A 16,329-nucleotide genomic window follows, 5' to 3' on the forward strand; every position below is an offset into this window, starting at 1 on the left:
AATAAATCAATATTTTGTGCACAAATTAGTATTTTGTGGTTAAATTTGTTGTATTTTGTCAATACAAATAAACATTTTGTGGGCTCTAAAAATACAAATTTAAGGAAACAAATACTAATTTATGGCCACAGATGACTTATTTGAGGGAACAATGTATACATTTCTTTACTTAAAAGTCTTTAAATGTATTCTCTCTGCAGTTAAACCAGAGAGAAGACAGATTTAAAAATAATCATTCTTCTCATTCACACAAAGTTTAAATGACACTTTTTAAAAATATATTTCAGGGTCATTATATGGATGTAAAAAGCTTTAAGTGGGGGGAATAAAGATTTTAGCAGTAAGGTGGCATTTAAAGAAATAGGATGCAGGGAAAAGGCGCTGACCTTTGACCCCGCAGCGTCCAGTCCCCGCCCCTCTGCAGAGAAAACGGGAGCTCCATTCAAACACAGTGAACTGCGCGGCCCGGGATGCGACAGTCGCTGTAGAAGAGACCGGCGGCCGTAGCAGCAGAAGAAGCGACGAAACTCACCTTTACCTGCAGAAATCGCGCGCTTCCAGAACCAGGCACGCGGAACTTTTCTTCTTTAAAGCGCAGTCAGCTAGCAGGAGGCTAACGGCTAACAGCACCGCCATGGCGAGCGCCTCGTACCACATCTCCAACCTGCTGGAAAAAATGACCTCCAGCGACAAAGATTTCAGGTAAAGTGTGCTCCGGACGGGACTAACGTGTCCTGCGGTTCTAGTCCGAGGCTCGGCTGGGCTTATTGGGGGTCAAAATGTGCCATCTCTCGGGGAGGCCTCGGGCTGCTGTGCTAGCTGCTAGCTTAATAGCACCTGTCGGATCATCGGCGTGCCGCCTGCCCGCTCGTCAACTCTGTTTGTGGCTCGGTTCGGTTTGACAGCGGCTCGTTCTGGGCCAGCGGCGGGTTTCACGGGTAACTCTGCGTTCGTGGCTCGTGCCTCAGGCTGGACCGGAGGTAAAAACGGCCGTCTGTAGCGGCTAGCCCTCCCGCTAGCTGTTAGCACTAACTTCTGTCATGCAGCAGGCAGCTCGTGGAGTCTAGAGGCGGTTGTCCCGGATGGAAGTTCGAGGGAGCCCCGGAGGGGACCCGCGGGCGGGTTTCGGGGGTCACACTGAAGTCTTAGTGCGGTGACCCCCCCGCAGGAGTCGGACACTGCGGGATGGGTCTGATGATCAGGACGCTGAATGGCGAAGAGCTGCCAGAAAAAGGGAAAACCCGAGTGTTTGATGACAGTAAACATAAAAAAAACTTTATTTATAACACTCGTGAACACTGCAGTCTGTGTTTAACACTTAACGCTTCCAGTGTGGCCCTAAAGTCAGGACTTGTCAGCTTAAACCTGCAGCCTTTTGTTTTGCAGTTTGACCCTTTATGACCTGCTGCTCCAGAGATCAGCGACTTCAGTCTGACTTTGTCTTCATGGTGAAATTCTTTTGGTTTTGGGATGTCTTGGTGGGTTTTCTCCACTCTCCCTGACCTCCTCTGCACTCTATTGTGCTCTATTGTGCTCTAATGTGTCTGTTGCTGTTCCAGAACTTCAGGAAATACTGAGCAGTGTTAGAAATAAGGGGGAAAAAATGGCAAGTAATACTTGGTTGTCCTTGGATACCAACAGCAACCAAACCTACTCAGATGTCAGAACCTACATCTTTATTTCTTCTATACATCTAATATCAACTGCCTCTTATGATGGACATTTAAAAAACTTTTTAAATATTAAAAACAAACCTTTTTCTAAATATTGAAGCATCTGGTTACACAAAGTATTGCCATATAAATCAAATACTGTCACGGTCAAATGAAAATACTTTATCTTACCCTATAATGCATCAGAAAGTGTATTACATTAACCAACACTGTAACCTAATGAGTGTTTTTAAAATTTAGAACACTTGTATGAACTGGGACTAGTACAGCATTCCAAATATAAAGTAATATTTATATGTGATGAAAAGTTATAACATGATATAACATCTATTTCAAATAAACACATGTGTAAATGATGCCATGTTTCCATTGTGCTGCAGTAGCAGTAAAGACTAATATCCCTGATCTTTGAAACAACACATGCAGGTGTAATGTTGTCAGTGTGTCATCATCATCAGCGTCCGTCTCGTCTGCTGAGGCTGATGCCGCTCACCTCTTCAGGCGTACTCGGTCCGTTCAGAAGTCACGTGACAGCGTTCGTGTACACTCGGTTTTATCTAAAAAGTCGGACGTCGGTTTCCCAAAAACGTTGAAAAATAGTCAAAAAATACCAAAATGTTGAATAAAAGAGCAGGTTGTCACACGGACAACCACCAGGTTCATTTTTGGTTGTCCTCCGTAAAATCTGGTTGTCCCGGACAACAGGATAACCGCTTATTTTTAACGCTGCTGACATCTCAGAACATGTAACTTCTCTGTAGCTTGCCCCCTTAAACACGTTTGTTCTTCTTTGCTTTTACGCGGGTTGACGGTTTGTCTTTAGGATTTCAAAGTATTTGAATATTTGCTGTCTTTATATTATAGGATGTTTGTTTATTTACATCACCGCTGTTGTTTTGTTGCCATGGAAGTTGACGTTTCCTCATGAAAAATGGTGCAAAGTTCAGACTTTTAGCTTTTGGCTAATCGAATCCAGATCAGGCCCAGGTGGGGTCCTGTTCTGATCCAGGTTTGGTCCTGTTCTGATCCAGATCAGGCCCAGGTGGGGTCCTGTTCTGATCCAGGTTTGGTCCTGTTCTGATCCAGATCAGGTCCAGGTCTGGTCCTGTTCTGATCCAGGTTTTGTACTGTTCTGATCCAGATCAGGCCCAGGTGGGGTCCTGTTCAGATCCAGGTTTGGTCCTGTTCTGATCCAGATCAGGCCCAGGTGGGGTCCTGTTCAGATCCAGGTTTGGTCCTGTTCTGATCCAGATCAGGCCCAGGTGGGGTCCTGTTCTGATCCAGGTTTGGTCCTGTTCTGATCCAGATCAGGCCCAGGTGGGGTCCTGTTCAGATCCAGGTTTGGTCCTGTTCTGATCCAGATCAGGCCCAGGTGGGGTCCTGTTCTGATCCAGGTTTGGTCCTGTTCTGATCCAGATCAGGCCCAGGTGGGGTCCTGTTCAGATCCAGGTTTGGTCCTGTTCTGATCCAGATCAGGCCCAGGTGGGGTCCTGTTCAGATCCAGGTTTGGTCCTGTTCTGATCCAGATCAGGCCCAGGTGGGGTCCTGTTCAGATCCAGGTTTGGTCCTGTTCTGATCCAGATCAGGCCCAGGTGGGGTCCTGTTCAGATCCAGGTTTGGTCCTGTTCTGATCCAGATCAGGCCCAGGTGGGGTCCTGTTCTGATCCAGGTTTGGTCCTGTTCTGATCCAGATCAGGTCCAGGTCTGGTCCTGTTCTGATCCAGGTTTTGTACTGTTCTGATCCAGATCAGGCCCAGGTTTGGTCTTGTTCTGATCCAGATCAGGCCCAGGTGGGGTCCTGTTCCGATCCAGGTTTGGTCCTGTTCTGATCCAGAACTGATCCAGGTCTGTTCTAGCTTTGGTTATGATCGGATACAGAACTGGTCCTGTTCTGATCCAGAACTAAACCAGATCTGGTTTAGGTTTGGTCCTGTTCCGATCCAGGTTTGGTCCAGGTCTGGTGCTGGTTCTCCAGGTCTGGCAGAAGCTCCCCTGAGTTCTGGTCTTGTGGTCTATTCAGCCTAATGAGGAGAAAGTGATCGTTGATGGTTTTGAATATTCTTTTCATTACTTTTTCTCCAAGTTTAAATTCTTTCGTTCAAGTTCAACACTTGAGTCAAAGACGGCCGTGTTCCACAGTTGAATTCTTTAACCCAGAGAACCTTCTGAGCTGTGGTGGTTCTTCTTTCTTCACATTCTCCTGATGAATGGACCTATCCAGAACCTGTCTTCTGGTTTCCGGTTCCTGGTGCTGGAAGCGTTTTCATAATGAAGCTGTTTCTGCTCAGAAATGGATTTCCTCTGAAGCGTCTCAGACGGTTAGCAGCTTTTGAAGCCACGATGTTCCTCATCAGCATGAAGACACGTCAGATCAGATGTGCTGAAGACGATCAGACATTTATGGAAATGATTTTGGCTGGGCTCAGTTTGACTCAGAGATGTTTGAAGGTGTCTTGCTGTGAGATGGTGACTGCCGGTGAAAACCTGCTTAAGCCTTATGGTTCTGACGGCATGTGAGCTGCTTGTAGACAGGGTTACCATGGTTACAGGAACCATGCGGCTCATTAAATTGACATTTGAAGACTGGTTTGGGTATCAGATCCCAGCAGAGGTCCAAACCCTCCTGAAGCGTCGTGTCGTTCTGGTTCTGATGAACCTTGTGAGGCTGTATTCAGACTGGACAGATTCTGAACCAGAGCTCTCTGACCCATCTTTGGAGGTGGCCTCGGCCCATTTTCAATCAGAACGAGCTCCGGGTCGCTGTGAGGTTCCTCAGTCTGAAAATGATCCGTTCCTGGAGCGTAGCGACGGAACCGGAGCAGGAATGAAGGAACAGATGAGCGACGGACAAATGGAAACAACGATTGTCGTTTTATCAAACGGGAGAAAGAGTCGGGCTGAAAACCCGAACCCAGAACAGGACCAAACCTGGATCAGAACGTCTTTCCTGCTCTTCTGTGGCGTCACGCGCCCAGCGCTGTGATGTCCGCCTAAAAACTAGCTTGTGGTTCCATAACAGAATTCTCTAAAAACAAACCACCACTGTGAGACACAGACACTCATGAATGCAGACTCATTACAACCGTCTTCAACGTGATCCACATCGTTTCTCACTGTTGTCCAGACAGTCTGATCAGCGAACCTTCATAGCCGACGTCTATGAAGCGCAAAACTTGGGATAGAAATGTAACGTTTGTTTACAAGCTTTGGTCCGGAACAGAACGGCCCGCCTGATGTCAGTCTGAGTACAGTCCAAACGCAAGGTTCGGGATTCGATCCAGAACAGGGGATTTCCCAGTCTGACAGAAAGGCATCCTCTGGAGGACACGCCCCCTTCCCTTCACTGCTGTGAGGGGTCAGAGGTGACCTTCATCCCAGCAGCCTGAGCATCTCCCCGGCTCAGTTCTGTCCTACAGAGACTGAGTTCTGTTTATCTGCCAATTGGGACCTGGGCTGCAAATGACAGCATGAAGGAACAGCAGAACGCTGTCCTGTCTCTGAACCAGGTAATTCACACAGGTGAGCCAGGTGGGTGAAACGGCTGGTAAGGAGGGAAAACAAATGTCTCAACAAACAAAAACAAAACAAATGACTGTTATTGATCTAAATCTTCAATGTCTCAGTTTTCTGTGGATGTAAAACGGAGTTTTCGGACACTTATCGCTGCACAGAACCATCCGGAACGTGCTGCTTCTCCAGCCAGACTCTGGACCTGCTGGATCCAGAACCGACCTGCTTCCTGCAACATGAAGGGTCTGGGGTCGGTTCATGACGTGTGCTCTGCTTTCAGGTTCATGGCGACCAACGACCTGATGACGGAGCTGCAGAAAGATTCCATCAAACTGGACGACGACAGCGAGAGGAAGGTGGGTCTGCCCGCACTACCCGGGTCGCATTATGCGTTCGTTCTGTGGAATTCAAACTGATCTGACTCGAATGATTGACAGGTGGTGCGGATGATCCTCAAACTGCTGGAAGACAAAAATGGCGAGGTTCAGAACTTAGCTGTGAAATGGTAAAATGCGCCCCGACCGATGGTTTTTCCTGTCCCCGCCTCCTTTTTAAAGCTGTGGGTACGCTTGTTTTGTCAGCCTGGGTCCGCTGGTCAGTAAGGTGAAGGAGTACCAGGTGGAGACCATCGTGGACACGCTGTGCACCAACATGCTGTCGGACAAAGAGCAGCTCCGAGACATTTCTTCCATCGGACTCAAAACTGTGATCGGAGAGTTGCCGCCAGCCTCCAGCGGTAACGGCGCTCGCGCTCTCCTGCAGGGCTCCCGGCGTCATCAGATCAGCTGATGACTGTCGCCGCGGACGCCGTAGCGAAAAGACGACATCTGCTTCTTTTCTGCACCAGGTTCCGCTTTGGCTGCCAGTGTTTGCAAGAAGATAACGGGTCGACTGACGAGCGCCATCGCCAAACAGGAAGACGTGTCTGTTCAGCTGGAGGCGCTGGACATCATGGCGGACATGCTCTGCAGGTGGGGGCCAACGCTGCAAGCGCACATCAGCTTCTCACAGCTGAAATGTTTTTACACCGCAGACCTGGAATAATGCTGAGTCATGCTTTATGAACCTTCTCTGCAGACAGGGGGGCCTCCTGGTGAACTTCCACCCCTCCATCCTCAGCTGCCTCCTCCCACAGCTCACCTCCCCCAGGCTGGCGGTCAGAAAGGTGAGCGCCGCTGCTGAAGCTGCGTCTGCGTCTGCGTGCTGATCTGCAGCTGTGGGTGTTTCAGAGGACCATCATGGCGCTGGGTCACCTGGTCATGTCCTGCGGGAACCTGGTCTTCATCGACCTGATCGAGCACCTCCTGACCGAGTTGGGCAGAAACGACAACATGTCCACCACCAGGACGTACATCCAGTGCACGGCGGCCATCAGCAGGCAGGCGGGCCACAGAATCGGTGAGGAGCAGAGAGCCAGCAGAGCGCTGGGTGTTTAGGGACGGAGCTAACCTTCACCTCTGCCTGCTGTCAGGAGAGTACCTGGAGAAGATCATCCCTCTGGTGGTGAAGTTCTGCAACGTGGATGACGACGAGCTCAGGGAGTACTGCATCCAGGCCTTTGAGTCCTTCGTCAGAAGGTGGGAGGAAGAGGAGGCAGAGGTCTGCAGCAGCTTTCTGTCCCCGTTTAACCGTTGGGTTTTCATTTTAAGGTGTCCAAAAGAAGTTTACCCCCACGTCCCCACCGTCATCTCCATCTGCCTCCGATATCTGACCTATGACCCCAATTACAACTTTGATGACGAAGATGAGGACGACAACGCCATGGACGCCGAGCAGAATGACGAGGACTATCAAGGTAGCATGTGGGAGCCATTACCCTGGTTCCAGGAATGACGGGTGGAGTTGAGGTGGGAGGGGGTCAATGGGGGGCTAACTGTGGCCTACCTGGCTTCCAGGTAGCGACGACGAGTACAGCGACGACGACGACATGAGCTGGAAAGTTCGGCGGGCGGCCGCCAAGTGTCTGGACGCCGTGGTCTCAACGCGTCACGAGATGCTGCCAGAGTTCTACCGCTCCGTCTCGCCGGCTCTCGTGTCCAGATTCAAGGTAAAGTGGGCGTGTCCCACCCGAGGAGCAAAGAAAGATGGCCGACAGCCTGACAAGAAGCTGCGCGCGTGTGATTTCAGGAGAGGGAGGAGAACGTGAAGGCCGACGTCTTCCACGCGTACCTGTCACTGCTCAAACAGACCAGACCGGCGCAGAGCTGGCTGACCGACCCAGACGCCATGGAGCAGGGAGAGACGCCGCTGACCATGCTGCAGAGCCAGGTGAGCCTCTGCGTGTCACAGCAGTGGACGCCGCTTCAGCCCACAATCTCAGCGTTGACCACCTTCTTTGACAAAGCGCATGTTTCATCCGTTGGAGAAATCACGGAGGCCACGCCCAAATACTGACCAAACGCGCAAGACTGTTGGTCAGAAGGATCTGCCGCGGACCCGGCTAACCCCGCCCCTTTTTGGCTTCTCAAAACTCCACGACAGATCGAATTTAGAATAATGCTAGCATAAGGCTAAATGTCCAAGCATTAATGCTAACCCGAACTGAAGCAACGTTTAGTGCAAATGTACATCAAAATAGTAACAAATCTGAAATGAGCGAAATCCCATTAAATCGCTAAAGTTTCTAAGCAAACGATGCTAACAGAAGAATCTGAAGAGAAGCTAACGAGGCTAAAAGCGGAGTCTGCGCTAAGCTAGCATGTTTCCTCAGTCCTGTGCTGCCAAAGGCTGGATGTGCGTTGATCCTCCTCTTCCTCCTCTTCCTCCCGTCCTGCCAGGTCCCCATGATCGTGAAAGCTCTCCACAAGCAGCTGAAGGAGAAGAGCGTGAAAACCCGCCAGTGCTGCTTCAACATGCTGACCGAGCTGGTCAACGTCCTTCCAGGAGCGCTGACTCAGCACATCCCCGTTTTGATACCAGGTACTGCTGGGCGGCGGTCAGCGCCACGCGGCGTGATGAGGCTGACCTTTAACCCCCTCCCTTGACGACCCTGTCTCGCAGGAATAATCTTTTCTCTGAACGACAAGTCGAGCAGTTCCAACCTGAAAATCGACGCCTTGGCCTGCCTCCACGTCATCATGGTCACGCACCCCGCCCACGCCTTCCACGCCCATGTGCCCGCCCTCGTCCCGCCCGTGGTGGCGTGCGTGGGAGACCCCTTTTACAAGATCACCTCCGAGGCGCTGCTCGTCACTCAGCAGCTCATCAAGGTAGGAGTGGATCCGCAGGGCGCTGCATTTCAGCCCGCAGGCAAAGCTTTTACCTTCCCTCTGCCCCCTGCAGGTGATCCGGCCTCTGGACAACCAACCAGAGGGCTCTGACAGCTTTGACCCCTCCCCCTACATCAATGACCTGTTCACCTGCACAATCAAGCGGCTGAAGGCCGCCGACATCGACCAGGAGGTCAAAGAACGAGCCATTTCCTGTATGGGACAGATCATTTGTAACCTAGGTAACCATCACCTGTCAGTCAAAAAGTGACGTCATTAAGGCGGAGTCTGATTAACGGACGAAACCAATGCGAGCCGAATACTGAATTTTAGGGCTAACCAACAATGTGACGTCATGTGACCATCGCCTGCACAGTAGAGACGCCGTACCAGAACGCGTCTGAACCGTTGGTCTTGTTTCGTGAACCCAATCGGATCGCCAGCTAAGTTAACGACGCACAGCTCTACTCGATTCACTAGAGATCCAGAAAACTTCTGATCTGATGAGCTTTGGTATTTCAATGGGATGTCAGGGATTGAGGGTGCGTTCGACCCGGACCCGGGTTCCGTTCACCTGAATCTGAACCAAAATTGTCTAACAGGAGGAGTAACAGAGTAAAGGAGGTGCAGAGAAGAGGCAGTTTTACTGCGTTAAAACCAGCCGGACCAGAACCGTTCCTTTATTCTCCTCGTCTTTGGTTTGAAATAACAGTTCAGTTTTATTTCTACAGCCCAACGTCTCAATGGGCTTCGTACCTGTAAACATAAAATCTGCAGGATCATGAATCCATAGAATTCAATAGGAAGTTCTAATCTGAATGAACTAAACAGTCTAAACAGTCCGGGGCATCCCCGCCCTCAGAATCTCCTTATCGCCAGTTTCGTCTTGTTCGGAGCTGGTTTTAGCCTGATCCTGATCCTGATCCTGATCCGTTTGTGCCGCAGGAGACCGTCTGCCTGCAGAACTCCCAGGAACGCTGCTGATCTTCCTGGAGCGCTTGAAAAATGAGATCACGCGGCTAACGACTGTGAAAGGTAACCCTTTCAGCAGGCAAACCGAGTTGGTGAAAGGGGCGTGGCTTAGTGGATGTCTGTGTTTGCAGCTCTGACGATGATCGCCGGCTCTCCTCTGAAGATCGACCTGCGGCCCATCCTCCCTGACGCCATTCCCATCCTCGCCTCCTTCCTCCGCAAGAACCAGAGAGCGCTGAAGCTGTGCACGCTGGCCGCTCTCGACATCCTGCTCCGGAACTACAGGTAACAGGCGCGCCTGTGACTCCGCCCCCATCTGCCGCCCCCATCTCCCACTCATTGTGGCCTGTGCCTCAGCTCTGCAGTTACCCCCGTCATGGTGGACGCCGTCTTGGCCGAGCTGCCGCCTCTCATCTCGGAGAGCGACATGCACGTGTCTCAGATGGCGCTCAGCTTCCTGTCCACGCTGGCCGTCACCCATCCGTCCTCCCTGGGTCAGCTGACCGGGGGGAGCATCCTGCCGCAGCTCATCGCGCTTGTCCGCTCGCCGCTGCTGCAGGGGGGCGCTCTCGCCGCCATGCTGGACTTTTACCAGGTACTGGCGAGGGCGGAGGCGTGGCTCGGGACTGGCCGCTCCAGAATGTTCTGACCCGTCTGTCTGCTCAGGCGCTGGTGGCCACAAACACACCTGGTCTGGGTTACATGGACCTGCTGAGGATGCTGACGGGGCCGGTCTACTCGCAGAGCGCCGCTCTGCCTCACAAACAGGCGTACTGCTCCATCGCCAAGTGCGTGGCCGCTCTGACCCGAGCTTGTCCCGCTGAGGGGCCCGCCGTGGTCGGACAGTTCATCCAGGTGAGCCGCACCTGTCCGTCCTCGCGCACGAGGAAGGCACAGCCGTCACGGGATTCCCACAGGTCCTAGAAAGTCTCATGAAAGTCATAAAAAGCATCAAAAAGTCGTGGTCTTAAAAATATTGCAGTTCAAATTTTTTCATATGAATTTTCTGGATTTGAAGGTTCGTCTTTTTGAGGTGCCTAAATTCACCAGTTTACAAAGTAATTCACTACTCTTTACTTTTTCTACCCGCATACAAACGGCACCACCTCATTCATTTCAGCACATGAACACATCTAGCATCGTCTGATTCAGTGGCCTACATACTGTAGAGACAGGTTGCTCATTGGCACTACGACAGTGGAAAGCAGTTCATCTCCAGGAAAAAACTGAATTTCTTTTTTTGTGATTTGGTTACCGACTGCCCCACAATGTGAGGAAAAAGTCACGAGGGTTTCTGTAGTCTAGGAACTGTAATCTATTACGTTACTCTGTTACTGACAAGAACTTGTTCTGAAGTTCAAGGGTTTAGTTTTTCCCTCCAGAGGGCTGCGGTCAGGCAGACAGTTGGCGTCATTTGTCATACGTGACGTCTTAAAGTCTGAGATGTAACTCGAAGAAACTCCGCTTCAGTGTCTGAGTTTTCACTGCAGAGGTCAGGACTACTTCCTGGTTCATGAGCGGCGCTTTCCTTTGAGCAGGATGTGAAGAACAGCCGCTCCACAGACTCCATTCGTCTGCTGGCTCTGCTCTCATTGGGCGAGGTGGGACACCATGTGGACCTCAGCGGCCAACCCGAGCTGAAGACGGTCATCCTGGACGCCTTTTCATCCTCCAGCGAAGAGGTAATCCTCGCGTCCGCGCGCCGCTTTGGCTCTGCGGCCGTGGAAGCGCTGAGTTCCCGTTTGTGGTTCAGGTGAAGTCGGCGGCGTCCTACGCTCTGGGCAGCATCGCCGTGGGGAATCTTCCGGAGTATCTGCCCTTCGTCCTGCAGGAGATCTCCTCCTCCAAGAGGCAGTACCTGCTGCTGCACTCGCTCAAAGAGATCATCAGTGAGTACCGCCGTGAGTGAACCCGTCCGCGGGTCCGTGTGTGGTTCTGACCCGCCGCTGTCTTCAGGCTCGGCGTCCGTGTCCGGCCTGAAGCCGTACGTGGAGTCCGTCTGGTCGCTGCTGCTCAAGCACTGCGAGTGTCAGGAGGAGGGAACCAGGAACGTGGTGGCCGAGTGTTTGGGGAAACTGACACTGATCGACCCAGAAACGCTGCTGCCCCGCCTCAAAGGGTACCTGCTGTCAGGTGACTGCTGCATCCCAGGCCGACGCCCCTTTGGCCAACCGTGTCCGAAAAGAACCCAACCTGACGTCTGATGTTTGCAGGTTCCTCGTACGCCAGGAGCTCCGTGGTCACAGCGGTTAAGTTCACCATCTCCGACCAGCCGCAGCCCATCGACCCTCTGCTCAAGAACTGCATCGGTAAACCAGAACCGCCTCAACCGTCAGAACTTCAGGGTTCCGGGCTCTGCCGGCATGTTCAGAACACCCGTGCGCTTCATTTGGCGTTGGCACACAGCCTTGCGTTATGGCCAACTTTCTAAATGACTCCTGTCTGATTGTTTTTCCACTTTGATGCATTTTCAACCATCTTTAGCTTCTTTATGTAAAAATCTTCCTTCCTGCTTGAAGTTACAACAAATCCAAACAATCTTCTTTGTTTTCAGAAACACGTTCAGCAGCAGCTAGCAATGCCACTGAAAGCTTTATCGTGAGGTTTTGGAGAGTTGAGGCAGGTTTTGTTTTTGCTCGTTTTAATGATTAGCTGATGCTGCAGCCTGTAACTCAGCCCCTCCCACAGTCAGCTGAATTAGGTTTTAGTCGTAGCTAGATGGAGGTTTGTTTCTGGTTTTCTTGTCCCAATAATCAAACCATCATGAGGCTCAGCCCTAAAATTCGGCCTCCGCTGGGTCTGCAGTTAAATGACGAGCGTGAAATGAAGCCACGCCCACTCTGTGCAGGCCGCCGTTTCAGACCAGAGGTCCAGGATTTCTGGAGCAGATCATCCAAATGATCAGAATGTAGATCTTCAGTGATCTCCATTTTTGTAGTTTTAAATAACTTCTTTAAAAAATATCCAGGTTAGATATTAGAAGTGATGAAAAATGTCTGAAAATTATCTTTTAGTTTTTAATAAATTAGACTTTATTCTGAAAGGTTTCTTACCTGTTATTTAACGACTCATTTGTCACAAATGTAATTAATGTTTTTAAATGTTGAAAGTGCTTTTTTTTCTATAAATCCTGTTTATTAAGATAAATGGTTCATCGAGGGATGCTCTGCCCTCTGATTGGCTGTTTGCTCCCAGGTGACTTCCTGAAGACCCTGGAGGACCCGGACCTGAACGTGCGGCGCGTTGCCTTGGTAACCTTTAACTCTGCCGCCCACAACAAACCCAGTCTGATCCGAGAGCTGCTGGACTCGACTCTGACCCACCTTTACAACGAGACCAAAGTGAGGAAGGAGCTGATCCGAGAGGTGGGTCAGAACTACAGCTGTGACGGTGTGGGGGGGTTTTGATCACCGCGGTGATGAACCAGCCGGGGGCGCGGTGTCACGGTCAACTGCACCCCCCACCCCACACACACACACACAAAATCCCCCAGCGGCCGCGTCGCAAATGAATACAATTACAACGCAGTTTTTTTTATTAACAAATAACAGTAACAACTAACTACTACCTGTCTAACTAATGAACTAACTCTAAAGATGTACATACTGTGTGTGTGTGTGTGTCAGCGCGCTGTGTGTGTGTGAGGAAGGAGCACACACACGTGTGTTGGGGGTGCGTGTTGATTCTTCTGCTCTCTAGCTGCATCTAGCTGCGGGGCAGGACGCTCCACCTTTGTTCATACAGACACGTAACGTTACGCTGCACAAAATAGTTCCCAAACAAAACATGTAGTGATATCCATGATATCTAACAGTGAGCGTTCATGTTTGGTGTTACAGAGTGAAGGAGAACCGTAATAAACCCCCCCCCCCAACACAAAATCCTCCGGCGGGCGGCCGTGTCGCTCACTTAAGAATGGACGCAGGTTGTAACGGAAATGAATAATTAGAACGCAGTAAATTTGGTATAATTACTCACCAGACGGAAACGTCTGTTGTAGAATCAATGAGGATGTGTGTGTGCTGCTGAAACTGTGTGTGTGTGTGCGCATGTGTGTGTGTAAGTAGAGTTAGCGCGTGCAGCGTAAAGGGCGTGAAGGAGAACACAGGACTAGCAGAAAAGGTCAATTATCAGCGAAGATGAATGAATTTGTTTGATGCGTTTATTATAGTTCCAATCACGCACCACATGCAGAACTTAATAAATAAAAATAAAAACGCGCGGTGATGACCTCATCACCACGGTCATCGTCACACCCCTAGTCAGGTACCAGGACGTGGTTCCGTGGGACTAGTCAGTTTTTGGGAACAATTCCAGTTTTTAACAGAACTTTATGACTCCGCCCACAAATTGTCATCAGGTCAGCCAGTGAAAAGTCTTTTTCCGTGAGGGTGGAGTTTATTTCTTCTGACCTCGTGTGACATCAGCATCCGACAGCGACGGCGGATGAGCTCTGGTTCTGATGAGCTCTGGTTCTGAGGACCTCGGCCCGCGCTTGGCCCGGGGCGCTGACCTCTGCGCGGTCTGTGTGCAGGTGGAGATGGGACCCTTCAAACACACGGTGGACGACGGGCTGGACCTGAGGAAAGCGGCGTTCGAGTGCATGTACACCCTGCTGGACAGCTGTCTGGACCGACTCGACATCTTCACCTTCCTGAACCACGTGGAGGACGGCCTGAAGGACCACTACGACATCAAGGTGCCCCTCCACCGTCCAGCACCCGTCCGGAACAGGAAGACGGAGACGTTTGAAAGGTGTAAAACCCCGCTCTCCGTTTCAGATGCTGACGTTCCTGATGCTGGCCAGACTGTCGTCGCTGTGTCCCAGCGCTGTCCTGCAGAGACTGGACAGACTGGTGGAGCCCCTGAGAGCCACCTGCACCACCAAGGTAGGCCTCAGGGCCGGCAACTCCCAGCGCGCGCTGGAGCGGGCCGGGGGAGCTTCCTGACATCCCGTGTCTCCGCAGGTGAAGGCCAACTCGGTCAAACAAGAGTTCGAGAAGCAGGACGAGCTGAAGCGATCGGCGATGCGAGCCGTCGTGGCGCTACTCACCATCCCCGAGGCCGAGAAGTCGCCCCTCATGTCCGAGTTCCAATCCCAGATCTCATCCAATCAGGAGCTGGCGGCCATCTTTGACTCCATCCAGAGAGACTCCACCTCCGCCAACATGGAGTCGATGGACACCAGCTAAAGACCAGGACAGTTCCCTCAATGCAACACGCCACCACCGCGCTGCTGGAGCGCCAACCCTGCAGCATGTTTCCATAGCAACAGGACACACACGCGCACACACACACACACACACACACAGTCGTAGTGACACTCCTCTCCCAGCGATCGAGCGTTCCATGATGCATTGCACTGCAGTCAGCTGGTGGACGGAGGACTGATGGACGGCTCTGAAAGGAGGATGGAGACAGAGATCTTACTATAGGTTCCCGATTAAGCTCCTCCCACTTGCTGTTTGTTTTTCTATCAACATCTCCTTGCTGTGTTTAATATTTTCCCCCTTTTCAAAATTCCAAAAAGTTCAACAGGTGCTCTAACCTGATTGGCTGCTGCTGAGTGACTAATGGCGTGTTTAAACTGACCAAGAAGCCGGGAACAGCCTTTCCTTCTGACAGCTGAGGTGACCAATGGGAGAGGGGCCTGCTCTTAACGTTTCCGTAGTTTTCTTTTCTTTTTTTCTCAATAAGAGCCAATGAGAAGCTCTGGGAGAAGTTGGATGGGCGGGGCTTTTAGTGTTTGTGGACCAGTCTGCAGCCGTTTCCCTTCAACTTTTTCACTCTGTGGTGGAAGGAGGAGGAGGAGAGATTATTGGACCAGGACCCACCCCAGCAGCCCCCCAGGGGGTGGTGCCACTGTTACCATGGTGACGGTGTTCAGTTTTTCTTTTGTTGGCCGTGAAGCGAGTCCAGCTCCCTCAAGCCGGTTCGGATCCGCTTGATTTTTACGGTGTCCCGCCCCAGGCCCGGTCTAAGCTGGCCCAACCCGGCTCAGACTAGTTTGACCCCGCTTGGACCGGTCTGGTCCGGACAGTTCGCTGTTGTTTGTTGCTGGAGGAAAATAAAGAGGTCCATTTCTGCCTGCCGTCAGAGCTGCACTGACTGATTTCTGCTTCATGGGTTCTGCTGCAGGTTCTGCTAGAGCAGGATTGTAAACAGACCACACACTCCAGGCTGGTTTAGAGCCAGAACTACATTTGTAGGAATCCAAAAACATCCATGCAGAGCTGTGGATTCACAGGAAACGCTGCTGAAAAAACATCTTTCAGTTCATCTGCATTTGATTCAAGCTGAAGCTAAAGACTAAAACATCTGTTAACCGGGTCGAGTTTGATCCAAACTACAAGAAAAGCTGGTTCAAGAAGACCAGGGGCCTCATTTCTAAAGGTTGCGTACGCACAAAAGAAGGCGTACGCCACTCTCTACGCAGTAGTTGAGATTTATAAAAAGCAAACTTGAGGGGAAAATGTGCGGTCCTTCACGCTCTGACCCAGGCGTACGCACAAAAACGGGTGAAATGAGAAACGGCGACGCCGTCGGCAGATGGAAGAAACACGTGAAAGTGGAAATGACAATCCTGCCTCTCAGAAATAACATGAAGACTTCACAAAGCAAGTCTGACAATTAACAGCTACACCAACACCCGTTTGATCGATCAGCAGTGAAACAAACAAAAAAAATCAAACGAAAATTACAACAGAAATTCAAATGAACACTTATTTGCAAAAAGAAAAGTGAAATATTTTCTGCAATAATGGCATGTAGTGCAATTCATCCTCATAAATAATATAGTTAACAGAACGAAATAATGTACAAAACTGATATTCTGGTCAGTGTGTCCGTCTGGAGGAGCAGATATGGGTGCGGGCGTGCGGACGGACGGACATATGCACCAATTGTCCACTGGGGAAAGTTGTTTTCATAGTAAAACATTTCTTCATAAGCTACAGAATTATGGT

General features: G+C 50.8%; 1 protein-coding gene across 1 annotated transcript; it reads left to right on the forward strand.

Annotated features, from left to right (window-relative positions):
* Positions 1-395: 395 nt before the first annotated feature.
* Positions 396-15,462, forward strand: cand1 (cullin associated and neddylation dissociated 1). The gene is made up of 26 exons (XM_004083253.4): positions 396-702; positions 5,464-5,539; positions 5,621-5,688; positions 5,765-5,919; positions 6,031-6,154; positions 6,261-6,348; positions 6,413-6,581; positions 6,655-6,760; positions 6,833-6,978; positions 7,079-7,230; positions 7,311-7,451; positions 7,961-8,102; positions 8,184-8,392; positions 8,466-8,634; positions 9,338-9,427; positions 9,496-9,649; positions 9,722-9,959; positions 10,031-10,219; positions 10,903-11,046; positions 11,118-11,253; positions 11,321-11,497; positions 11,578-11,673; positions 12,560-12,729; positions 13,899-14,063; positions 14,146-14,253; positions 14,332-15,462. Exons 1-26 carry the CDS (start codon positions 635-637, stop codon positions 14,554-14,556), a joined length of 3,705 nt encoding a protein of 1,234 aa, XP_004083301.1. The 5' UTR covers positions 396-634; the 3' UTR covers positions 14,557-15,462.
* The last annotated feature ends 867 nt before the right edge of the window (positions 15,463-16,329 follow it).

This window comes from Oryzias latipes, chromosome 23 (assembly GCF_002234675.1).
Source record: "Oryzias latipes chromosome 23, ASM223467v1".
NCBI classification, from domain to species: Eukaryota; Metazoa; Chordata; class Actinopteri; order Beloniformes; family Adrianichthyidae; genus Oryzias; species Oryzias latipes.